The sequence below is a fragment of the Delphinapterus leucas genome, chromosome 15, assembly GCF_059928025.1.
Source record: "Delphinapterus leucas isolate spDelLeu-1000000601 "Yukka" chromosome 15, BTC_Dleu_Yukka2, whole genome shotgun sequence".
Classification (NCBI taxonomy): Eukaryota; Metazoa; Chordata; class Mammalia; order Artiodactyla; family Monodontidae; genus Delphinapterus; species Delphinapterus leucas.
The window spans coordinates 62,374,347-62,387,288 of NC_143143.1; the positions used below are offsets into that span (position 1 = coordinate 62,374,347).

At 43.6% G+C, this 12,942-nt stretch overlaps 1 protein-coding gene across 5 annotated transcripts in view; it reads left to right on the forward strand.

The window, feature by feature from the left end:
• Positions 1 to 294: 294 nt before the first annotated feature.
• The window catches only part of KIF3B (kinesin family member 3B), a 37,491-nt gene continuing 24,843 nt past the window's right edge, over positions 295 to 12,942 (forward strand). For 2 of the 5 annotated variants that reach the window (XM_022592703.3, XM_089896681.1), the window contains exons 1-3: positions 295 to 403; positions 1,599 to 1,722; positions 5,727 to 5,859. In XM_022592703.3, the coding sequence (XP_022448411.1) occupies positions 5,827 to 5,859 (33 nt within the window). In that variant the 5' untranslated portion in view covers positions 295 to 403; positions 1,599 to 1,722; positions 5,727 to 5,826. The remainder of the gene's footprint in view (positions 404 to 1,598; positions 1,723 to 5,726; positions 5,860 to 12,942) is intronic. The other 3 variants (XM_089896680.1, XM_022592704.3, XM_022592705.2) reach the window with 3 other exon arrangements.

Here is a 12,942-nt window from a genome sequence, read left to right on the forward strand (position 1 = left end):
GTCAAATGGCGCAACCAAGCCAGTGCGTTCCATTTTACAGATGGGGAAACCGAGGCACGAGATACTAGCAGGTGGTTGTCAGGCCATGTCGCGCTCGTCTCATACCCCCTTAGATGGGTGAAAGGACCGAAGACTGCTGGCTGGATACCTACTAAGCGCCAATACCTGGCCCGGCCCTTCCCCGCCTGGCTCGCCCGGCTCTCCATGTCCGCCGCTCGTGTCCCAATAAAGTTATTGAAATTGACACTGGTTGCTAAGGAAGTAGGTCGCTGAGCCGGGTTGCTAAGGAAGTGAGCGGCCTCGGTCTCTCCCCATCCGGGGCAGCGGGGAATGGCTGAGCCCACGGTTCACAGCCGCCCCAGCCGCCGCTGCCGCCGCCGCCCGCGTTCGGCTCGGGCTGCAGGTGAGTCGGCGACGATGCGAACGACCGCCGGGCAGGGCCGATCCTTCCGCCGCCTGGGATCTTCCCGAAGGCCCGGGGCAGCACCACCGACTGGCTTTGCTGCTCCAGGAGCGGGAGCATCTTCTGCCCTGCCTCCTGGGCATCTTCAGGCAGTCCGGGCGACCTCGCCCCTCCTCCCCCGGGCAGGGGTGCGGCCCGACCCCCAGGCCCGGCTGCGAGGGGTCGGAGTCTGGGACGCAGCTCGGGAGGAAGGCGGGGAAGCGAAAGCTTGGGGTCCAAACCTCGGCGCTGCCCCTGGCTCGCTGTGTGACCTTGGACAAGTCCCTTCCCCTCTTGGCCTCAGTTGACCTTTTTGCACAATGGGGTCCTATCACTTGCTGCTCAGAGTGGTTAGATTATGAGAGGTGTATGTTGAAAGTGCCCTAAATGGGGAGGAGAAGGACCAAGAGTCCAGCTTTAAGTCCGAGTGTCTGAATTTGAGACTTTGCATCTCCACTTAGTAACTGTGTGGCCTTGGGCAAGTTAATCTCCTTGAGCCTTCTTTTCTTTATCTGTAAAATGCGTTAATGAACCACTGTGGGAATCCAGTAAGATGGGTATGTCAAGTAGCTTGGCACATAGTAAGTGCTCAGCAAGCTATTATGAGGCATGAGGGGTGGTTTGGGCAAGGCTTCCTGGAAGGGTTGACTTTGAGACAGGTAGGATTTAGGTGTGCAGTTCACCAGCTCATTGGATATTCCTCCCCCTGTTGACATCCCCCCCACCCTCAGTTTTACTTCTCCATTCTGCTCAGAGAAAGGGAGGTGGTGTGGACTTCTGCAAAGTAGTCCTGGTGGGGGAAACCCTGGGGTCAAGTCCTTGTAGTTGTTTGAGGTTATGGTTTTATTTTCTACTTAGGCCTTGTTGACCCTTCCAGAAGACAAAGAGTTATCTTTATGTCTTTTGAGAAGTGCTTGAAACAGTAATAGCTATTTACAAGTCTGGTTGGCCCTTGAACAACACAGGTTTGAACTGTGTGGATGTGGATTTTTTTTCAAGGAAGGTATATACTTCACCTTTATATATAAGGGACTTGAGCATCCGTGGATTTTGGTATCCAAGGGGGCTCCTGGAATCCCCTACAAATACTGAGGGTCAACTGTATATGATTAAGAAGCACTTTTCAGGTATATTATCTCATTTAATCTTCACATAGACTTTGCCAGGTAGGTGGTGATGTCATCCCCATTTCGAAGATGAGGAAACTGAGGCTAAGAAAAGTGAATGACTTGCCTAAGAACTTTATACCTATTAAGTGATGGAGCTGGACACATTTCCAGGTAAATCCTGTATCTTCTTCCCTGTACCCTGATATCTCTGATTTCTCGGCAGTAGCTGTTACAAAGCCACAAGGGTCTTCTTTTGTTGCTTCTGACTGCTTTGGCTAGAGGCTTTTCTTCCACTGGCAAGGAAACAAGATCTTACATAAAGCTTCATTTAAATAGATACCATCCAAAGTGGGGACCTCAAAACAAAGTTGGAATGTTTACAAGGGGCTTTTCTGTCCCCATGCCCCCTCCTCTTTAAAGTGAGAGGAGTAGGCTGGTAGGCCCTTTTGGTGCTATTGTACAATTCTGATTGCATGCTGGTGGTTTAAAAGCATGGAATCAGGCTGCCTGGGTTCAAATCTTGACTCTGCCACTTCCAAGCTGCATGCCACTGAATAATTTTACTTCATCTCTTTGTGCTATAGTTTCATCATTTGTAAAAGGGAGATAATAATAGTATCCACTATATGTGGCTGTTATGAGGATTTATTTGCACCTAATACATGTAAAGTGCCCGGCATGTTTGGTAAACATTATTGTTATTTGGGCTTAACATAGCACCTGTATTATACTTTATATTCTATTTATGATTGGTGAATGAATAAATTAAAGCATGTGCTGACGATACCAGGTCTGTCAACCTCACAGGGTCATTGCATGCATGAAACAGTAGCTGTCATAGTATTATATAAATGTCACAAATGTCAGTATTACAGAGTTGCCCCAGGAACCTGTAATCCCATGCCAGAATGGGTTGCAAAGAAAAATGAAAGCTGATGATAGGATTCCAGGTTTGGTAGTCCGACCCCCAGTTCAGTAAATGTTTACTAAATCTCTTTATGCCAAGCACAGTGGAGCATGTGGAGATCAGCCCCAACTCCACATTCTTCAAGGACCTCAGAGCTTAATTTGCATATTACTAGCATTTTTTTTTTTTTTTCTTTTTTTTTTTTTGAGGTACGCGGGCCTCTCACTGCTGTGGCCTCTCCCATTGCGGAGCACAGGCTCCGGACGCGCAGGCCCAGCGGCCATGGCTCACGGGTCCAGCCGCTCCGCGGCATGTGGGATCTTCCCGGACCGGGACACGAACCCATGTCCCCTGCGTCGGCAGGCGGACTCCCAACCATCGCGCCACCAGGGAAGCCCTATTACTAGCATTTGAAATGAATTTGATGTCTTTAAATGAATCCATATCTTGTGTTTGCCCTCCTCAGAGTAAAGCTTCGGATTCACATCTCTTGTGTCCTCATGCTTCTGTTGGGTGCCTGGGCTAGAAGCCTTGGCTTGCTCTCTAAGCCCTTTCATCCACTGATTTATGGGTCCCTAAGAAAGAGCATTCTCTTATGCTGGCTAATAATACAGTGCTCTCTTTATGGTGCCTTAATGGTTTACAAAAATGCTTAAACGTGTCTTCACTCACTTAGTCTATCGGTAACCCTGCAAGGAAGGGAAGGTGCAGATTGAGATTCGCATTTTACACTCAAGGGACCTGAGGTAAGACAGGCCAGGCTGCTAGTAGGTGGCCCATTTCACACTGACCTCCAGGCGTTCTGACTCCAAGTTCAGTGCTTTTACCTCTACTGCCTCAGTTTCATTCATTCAGCATTTGCTGAACACCTGGTATGTGTCAGGCCCAGTTCTAGCCTAGGGATGTGATGGTAGAGAGGTAGGTGAGGTCCTTGCTCTCGTGCAGCTTCCATTCTAGTGGCAGCGGCGGAAAAATAGACCAATAAATGAACAAGGTCACTCGGATGGAAATAAGTACTGTGCAAACAATAAAACAGTGATGTGATGGAGAGTGACTTCCCCATGGGGATGCTGCCAATTAATTGGGTGGTCTGAGAAGGCCACTCTGAGGGGGTGACATTTTTGCTGAGACTTGTTGCCAGAAAGGGGCCAAACATTTGAGAATATGGCAGAAGGAACAGCAAAAGTAAAGGCTCTCAGGTGGGAATAAGCTTAGTAAGTTCTGGGAACTGAAAGAAGGCTCAGAGCAGCTGGAGCAGGTGGGCTGGGGTGCGGGGAGGGGAGAATGGTGAGATGGCCAAGTGGGGGCTGGGCTGGGGGTGAGGCCTCAAGTCATCTACGGCCTGTGGACTAGAGTGAGGAGGTGGGACTTTATTCCAAAAGCAATGGGGAGGCATTGAAGGCTTTAAGAAGGGGAGTGATGTGATCTGTGCTCTGTTTTTTAGAAACATCACTTCGGCCCCTGTGGCCAGTGAATTTTAAGGGGTGTAAGAGTGGCAGGCAGGAGAGTAGTTAGGAGGCCAGGTGAGAGGTGATGGCGGCTTTCTAGGGTGGTGACAGTGGAGATGGTACAAGAGGATGGATTGGGGATGCGTCATGGAGGTGAAACCAGCAGGATGGTGGTTGAGGGGAAGAGCTAGAGGAATCAGAGACGTCTCTTGGGCTTTTGGCCTGATCAATTAGGTAGATGTTGGTGGTGCCATCTGCCTCTAAAATGATGAGAGAACTTTTTGGTAAGGTGCCCTGTGTGGAAGAATGAGCTCTGGTTCCCTGGGAACCCTTGGAGGAGAGGCACAGGTGTAAACATCGTACTTACAGCCTCTGGGGAGGAGATCCCCGCTTATACTGCAGGAAGGTAGCCAGGTACATCTTCTTGAAGCCTCCACCTTGAACATCCAGAAGCCCTGCTTTTCTCGAAGTCTGGCTCTTTGCCAGCTAGTGGAGTGGCAGGTGTGGGCTCTGCCAGGGCAGTGCCCATCTGTCTCATGCTGTTGGCATTGCTGTCCTGACTTGAGATCTTGGCTGATGAAAGCTGGGAGGAGGCTGGCCATCTCTGCGAGAGAGAATGGAATCACTCTTGAAGCTTAGTGCCTCAAATGGCCACGCTCTCCCTGCCAAAGTGGTTCTTTCTTGGCCATCGAATGACATTTCTAAAGTTTCAGAGCTTTTGATTTGGGAATCCCTGGAGAAGCTGTTGTGTTCTTGCTAGAATTCTAGCAAGGGAATTCGAGCCTTCTTTTAACGTATGCTAATAATTGCCTCTGTAAATTTAGGTTTCACAATGTTGTAAATTCAACATTGCGAATAGCAAGACTGATAATCCTACCACCTCTGCTTGTGTAGCTTTGTTTGCAGTTTAGAGTGCTCTTTCCTGTGCATTCTTGTGCAGTAACGTTCAGCCAGTTGAGATCACATGGCACATGCATTATCCCCAGTTTACAGATGAAGCATTGAGCTACTGAGGGGTCATTCATTTTGGTCAGTAATATGAAGCACCCGATAGGTGCTGGGTTCGGTAGATCCTTGCCACTCAAAGTGTGTTCTGCATGACTGAGGCACCCATGTGCCCTGAGAGCTTGTTAGAAATGCAGAGTCTAAGTCTAGATATAATAAGCCAGTCTGCATTTTACCAAGACCCCCGGGTGTCTCCTGAGTACATTAAAGCTTGAGATGTACTCCTTTGGTAATAAGTAGCAAAACTAGGACTTGCCAAAGATAATGATAATAATAGTACAGGCTTACCTTTTTTTTACTGTGGTTCACAAGTACTGCATTTTTTTTTTTACAATTTGAAGGTTTATGGCAACCCTGCATTGTCAGATGATGCATTTTTTAGCAATAAAGTATTTTTTAATTAGTGTACATTAATTAATGGACATTGTTTGTTTAGACATAATACTCTTGCACACTCAGTAGACTACAGTATAGTGTAAACATTACTTATATATGCGCTGGGAAACCAAAAAATGTGTGTGACCTGCTTTATTGCAAGATTTGCTTTATTATGGTGGTCTGGCACCAAACCTGCCGTATCTCCGAGGTCTACCTGTAATAGAAATAGCTAACACTTATTGAGCCAAGCACTGTTTTCAGCACTTTGCACATGTCGTCTCATTTAGTCCTCACAGCAACCCTGTAACATGAGGACTGTTATGAATCCCATTTTCCAGAAGAGGAAAGTAGAGGCACAGAAAAGTCAAATAACTTACCCAGGTCTGATTCCAGGTCCATTGCTCTTCCTACCACTCACTTGTTCATCTGTTTTGCAGGTGGGCAGTACATCCCCGACATCTGGTCAAAAGCCTTTCTTTCTCTTCTGCATCTGGGTAAATAACTTTAAAGGCTGATGAAGAAAACTGACTTCATAGAATGTTTGAAGAAATCAGGGGAAAAACCCTCGAGGTATTTTAACATAACTATGAGTGTCAGTTACTTCACTGATAGGCAACAAATAGATAATCTGATTTGTGAGATAGGCTACCTCTCATCCTTCTTAGCTCTAACTCAGGGCTGAAACATGAAGCAGGTAGGAACTGAGAGCTTGTATTCTGAGTCATTCGGCCCTGAACTGTTTCTTGATTCTGGTGATAACATCTGCACCGGTGAGGAGAGGGTGGCTAAAGCCCTATGCCACCTGCTGACTAATTGCAAAAGATTCCGTTTTTTTTTTTTTTTTCTTTTCTTAATGTAATGTTTTTATTGAAGGATAAGATACAGGCAGAAAAATTAGACGATTGTAACTGTATAGTTTGTTGAATTTTCATAAAATGAACTCACCCATGATACCACCACCCAGATCAACATATAGAACATTAGCAGCACTCCAGAAGCCTTCCTCACCTCCCTCCAGAAGGGTGACCACTACCCTATCTTCTGTCACCAAAGAATATTTTTACCCATTTTTTTATCTGTAAAAGATTCAATTTTGTCAAGCCTCAGTTTTCCCTGTCTGCCATGTGGGCTTATTATTTTCCCTTCAACATCCCTTATCTCTGCAGTCTTAGAAAAATTTCTTGGTCAAGGCCTGTGCCACCACAGGAAATTCTGGTGTGAAAAGGCAGTGGGATCTGGGTGGAGACATGAATTTTAATAGCAAATCTGCCACTTGCTGTGTGACCCGAGGCAAGTAACTCAGCCTCTCTGGCCCTCAGTGTCTGTATAGGCAAAATAAGGACGTGGGATAATCTTCCAAGGCTCTTCCAGCGCTGCCTGAAAGACAGCTTTGAGTTGGGTAATATTTTCCTCTTCCTTGGTGACTTCATGCAGGGCTTTCTCCCAGACCTTCCAGGGTGGGGCTTTTAGAGCTGTTTCTTGGCAGTCAGAGATCGTTGCAATCAGCTCATTTATCAGCATCACACATCTGCATTGCAGCTTGGGATGTTCTTGTTTAAGGCTTCAGTTAATCTTGGTGACACTTCGCTTTGTCACACTGATAGCAGACACTGGACTCTTCACACACAGGCAGATCTATCTTTTTAGTATGCTGATTTATTTAAATCATAGTTTGCATTAGAGAGCACCAGTGATAATTGTGGTGGGTGTGGTTTTATTTTTAAGTTTTTGGCAAGATATTTGCAGCAGTTGCATTTTGTCATATTTGAACATAGTGTATAAATGGAAGTGAGTCCAAGTGAAATAGAGATTGTAATAGACCACTGGGAGCTGAGACCGGACATGCTGTTACCCGCTCTGGGGTCCTTAACATCCCTTTCAGCAGTGGTTTCAGGAAGGGCTTGCTTTGGGGCTTTTGTGTGTGACATAAATTACACAGAAACTAAAGCTCATAGTACTGTCTCCAGCAGCTTAGGGGACTGCAGTAACCATTACTTTATAACACATTTCAGTAACCTAAGCAAAGAAATCTAGCTAGTAAATCATAAAAGATTCCATCCAGGTAAGACAAAATGTCAGCTCAAGTTACTTAAGATAACAGCAAGAAGATAGTTCTTGGTGGAAATAGTTACTGGTTTTGCACGGTCTGCAATAGCAGGTCAGATTCTAGCCTAAGAAATATATAGTATTTTTCCCTCCTTACTTCTTCAATTGCCAGCATTTTTTAATAGAATTTTTTTTAATTATAAAAATAATTTCCATTGAGGAAAACCCTGAAAAGATTCACTCAGAAATAACTACTGTTAAAACATCTTACTGTCCAAAGGAAAATATATTCCTAAATGTATTTTATCTCATGAATGTGCAGTTCTTACCTGTTTCCCCAGTCATTGTCATTTAGGCAGGTTTCAATACTTAAATGCTATGAATAATGCTACAGAGAACATCTTGAAGATTATCTTTGCATAAACATTTTTTTTTCTTTGCATAAACTTTTGTCTACATTTCTGATGATTTCTTTAAACTAGATCCTTTCATTGTTAAAAAATTTTAATTATAAAGGCAGCCTCCTTAAATAATGTTTTTAACAAGGTAGTGTCTAAATAAAGTCGAAAAGGCAGACATTAGTGCAGTTTGGCGGAGAGGGATTACCTGTGCAAAGGGTATCCTGACTCAGTTTCAGCTTACTTGTCCACTTGCACAGCTATCTTTTTAGGTAGTTGCTCTCAGAGTGTATCTCCCATTTTGCATTTGGAAATGTTCACGTAACATTTCATAACCATTTTCCCATGTTTAGTAATTATGAGCTAGTAAACTTTGCCTAGCATTGGGCATTGACGTTGTTTCTGGCTTTTTATAATCACATAGAGTGCTGTAGTGAATATCTTTGCTTCCCTCTCAGCCTCATAAGAGAACAATTCTAAATAAATTAGTTTGCGGAAAGTTAGAACTTTAAAAAGTTGAAAAGGAGAACTGTACATTTTCCTTCTTAAAATTTGATTAGGACCCTAAAAATATCTTCAAAAAAAAATAAAATGCTTTATTGAGGTATAATTCACAAGCCATAAGGTATCTTTTCATAGTTTTTGTCGCCTTCTTTGCTGCTGCTTCTTAATCTGTTTTTCTTTTTGATACAGAATTCCCTATGAGTAGGACCCAGAACCTGAGCCTTTAACATTTAAACCCTTCATTCTATGAACAGACTGTTGGCTGCATTAACCAGGAATATTGTATGTACATGATCAGTTTTGTGCACTGAATGAGCTGTGAGAGCATGTCATTATGGAATTGGACAGTGAACCATGACAGTTCTGGTGGACTTTAGGCAGGGGATTTTTTAAAATGTATTTAACTCGTTATATTACTGAAACAAATTCTGTGATTTATGGGACATTCTGCTTGATCAACTTTGGGAACTGTTTACGATAAAGGTAGCATATGTGGGCAGCTTCTCCAACATTCATGTACGCACCAATCACCAGGGATCTTGATAACGGGACTCTGATTTGGAGACATGGATGGCCTTAGATTCCGGAGCTAAACCAGGTGGAACAGAAGATTTTAGTTGACACTCAGACACAACATCCTAAATTATGTTGAACGACACGGTGAGAGTTATTCCCTTTGAAACTCTTTTGGTTCTTTTGACTACGTCAAGGAGAGTATTTGTTTGGTTCCAGTCTTTCTTAACACGTGCTAAACTGGCTTTCTTAGTTTCTTTTTTTTTTTAATACATCTTTATTGGAGTATAATTGCTTCGCAATACTGTGTTAGTTTCTGTTAGACAACAAAGTGAATCAGCCGTATGCATACATATATCCCCATATCCCCTCCCTCTTGAGCCTTCCTCCCACCCTCCCTATCTCACCCTTCTACTGGCTTTCTAACCAAGAGAGATCAGGCCTCTGGCCTTAGGTAAGCTACAGTATCTAGTTCGAATTTAGTAACATGGTTGTTTGTCTTTATTTTCAGTTACCTTCTATTTACAACAAGTGATACTGGTTTTCCATTCATGGTAGTCATACGAAGTTTCTGTTAAAAAGAAATTTGGGAGTTCCCTGGTGGCCTAGTGGTTAGGATTCTGGGCTTTCACTGTTGTGGCCTGGCTTCAGTCCCTGGTCAGGGAACTGAGATCCTGCAAGCCGTGCAGCATGGCCAAAAAAATAAATTAAAAAAAAAAAAAAGTGTTAAAGTAGATTTAAAGCAAAATCTTAACTAAATAATGGTACAGGTGGTGTATGGATCTGGCAGAAATTGTGAAGAGACAATCAGATGACTGACATTTAGGACACGCTGGTGTGGAAAAGGGCCATGAACTTGGGAGCCCGGTAGCCCTGGTTCCTGCTTACTTTGCTGCCGATTAACTCAGGCTGCCATGTTGCTTCTCTCTCCAAGTCTCAGGTTTTTTTCTCCTGTAAATTGGGTCAGGGCAGAAGCACCTCTTGTGGGCCAGGCCCTGTCATGCTTGTCCTCCTCTAATCCTCACACAGCCCCAAGGAGCAGGGCATTTGTGGTAGTCCCATTTTGCAGAGGAGGATATAGGCTTAGCTGGTTGAAGGAACTTGCCTGGAGTCCCAGAGCTGGGAATGGTTGGGCTGGGTTTCATTCCCAGGTGTGTCTGAATCTCTTTTTTGTTATTCCAGGCCACCTCCCTCTTTTAAATGTAGAATTTGCTGTGGCTCTCTACCCAGCTGCATGGCAGTCTGATTCAAAGGACAAGTCATTGAGTACACCTGTGATCAACCACAGCGTTATTCACAATAGATGAGGGGTGCAAGTAGCCCAGATGTCTGTGGACAGATCAATGGATAAAGATAATGTGGTACATACACACAATAGGTTGTTATTTAGCCTTATAAAAAAAAGAGATCTTGTCACATGCTACACAACATGGATGAACCCTGAGGTAGAATGGTGGTTTCCAGGGGTTGGGGAGACAGGGAAATGGGAAGTTGCCATTTGATAGGTATAGAGTTTCAGTTTAGCAAGATGAAAAAGTTCTAGAGATCTGTCACACAACAATGTGAATATCGTTGTCATTACTGAACTGTACACTTAAAAATGGTTAAGAGGGTACATTTTATATTATGTGGGGTTTTTTTAACCACAATTAAAATTTTCTTAAAAGTTAAAAGGCATTGGTCAGAGGGCAATCTTTTTTTTTTCCCCCCTATCTTGGAAACTTTCAAGCATACATAAAAATGGAATAGTGTAATGAACCATGGACCCATTACCCAGCTCCAGCAGTTAGCAGCACATGGCAGTTCTGTCTCACTTATAACCTCTTATTCATCCCACCCCACCTCACCTCTGATTATTTTGGTCCCAGTCAGCATATAGCTTTATATGCTAGTGGGAAGCAGCCGCATAGCACAGGGAGATCAGCTCCGTGCTTCATGACCACCTAGAGGGGTGGGACAGAGAGGGTGGGAGGGAGATGCAAGAGGGAGGGGATATGGGGATATATGTATACATACAGCTGATTCACTTTGTTATATAGCAGAAACTAATACAACAATGTAAAGCAATTATACTCCAATAAAGATGTTAAAAAAAACTTTATATGAAAATGCTTTTGTGTGTGTCTCTAAGAGTAAGAACCTTCTTTAAAAAATACCATTTCCACACCTAAAAATGTAACAGTAATTCCTTAACATTCCTTAATGTTCAAATTTCCTTGATGGTCTCATACATTTTTAACAATCGGTGTGTTTGAATCAAGATCCAAAAAAGGGCCCTACTCAAGGGCCAAATGTTGTATTTGGTTGATTAAGCCTCTGACATCAGAGTGTAAATGTTTAGCAGAGAAACAATTTCATTTCTTTCCTGGATCAGTACATGGAATGAGAAGTTCCTGACAGGCAGGTTCTTCCAGCTTCATAGCTTTGTGGTGGTTCAGAGCACGAGCCCCGGACATTGGGGTTGTGTGGGCAGTCGGTGCACTGTTGGTGGAAGGATAAATGGTACAGCCTGGGAAGTGGGTAGGATGGTGCCCTCTGTCAAAAAGGAACATGTGTAGTGTTTACACATCCAGGAATAGCTCCTACGAAGAACCCTCGTGTGTAGCTAAAGTTATATGTTCAGGATATTCACTGCAGCATTGTTTGCACTAGCAAAGACCGGAAACTATGAGAGGTTCCCTCAGCAGGGGACTAATCAAATACATTACAAGAGAACTGTACCATGGCATTTAGGCAGCTACTTAAAAGGTGGGGGTGGGGGTGGGGGTGGCGGGGGCCCCAAGATCTATGAAGTAAGATAGAGAATGGTGATACTATACTTAAACTTGAGTTTAAAAACAAAAAAAAAAGGTAGGGAAGCAATATAGATATGTTAATGCTTGCATGTGCTTCGAGTATCTCCCCAGGGGTAGGGGGAAGATTTACCTGTTCACTGTATGTACAACTTGAATTGTTTTAATCTATTCATATATTAATACACATGTGTATAGGCATGTGTGTGTGTTTGTGTGTTTAAAATAAGTTTAAATTAGGGTCTTTTAATAAGACAAACCTGGTTTTGAATTCTGACTGTTCCATTTAATTGCTGTGTGACCTTGAGCCAGTTAATTTCTCTGAGCCTCCCATCCTTATTTTTAAAATAAGGCTAATACTGTTCCTCATAAGGTGATTTTGAGGGTTAGAAGAGGAATATACATTAAGTTCCTAATGTACTATGAGCTGTGACTATTGAATACAACAAAGCCCCAGACCCACATTGATTCTGAATTAGCGTCCTCTAGACTTGAATATATATATATTTTTTAAAAATAAATTTATTTATTTTTTAAATTTATTTTTGGCTGGGTTGGGTCTTCATTGCGGCGCGCGGGCTTTTCCCAGTTGTGGCGAGTGGGGGGCTACTCTCCGTTGCGGTGCGCTGGCTTCTCATTGTGGTGGCTTCTCTTGTTGCAGAGCTCCGGCTCTAGGTGCGTGGGCTTCAGTAGTTGTGGCACCTGGGCTCAGTAGTTGTGGCTCTTGGGCTCAGTAGTTGTGGCTCAAGCTCTGGAGTGCAGGCTCAGTAGCTGTGGCGCACGGGCTTAGTTGCTCCGCAGCATGTGGGATCTTCCTGGATCAGGGCTCGAACCTGTGTCCCCTGCATTGGCAGGCAGATTCTTAACCACTGAGCCACCAGGGAGCCCTGAATATATTTTTTATGAATGTATGTTATGAATGTTTCACAAAATAGGATTTCTTTGCCTCTTTTTCCCCCTTATCAGTTAAATGCTTTCTTTGGTAGCCTGTTGGGGTCATCAAGTGACAGGGAGTGCTTGGCGCCAATTTGAATTCAGAGCAGGCGTTTAGTTGTTCATGTTTCTTATCCGTGACCTTTCTAGGTTTCTTTCCAGATAAGTAGCCTGTCTTCCTAAGATGTGTAAGCTGAAACCAAGTTACTAGACTTTTTTCCCCAAAGAAAAAATAGCTTTATTGCCATCCCCCTGCTTGATTGTAAGAAACAAAATACATGCACCTGTGAAGAAGGCCAAAGAAAGCAAAAACAATCACTTGCAAGCTCACCCCCCAGAGATCAATATTGTTTGCCTTTCTTGAGTGTTTATTACACATCTTGCACTAGGCTAACCATTTAACATTTATTAGCTTACTTAATAATCCTTAGAACAGTTCTTTATGGTAGGTGTTGTTATTAATCCCA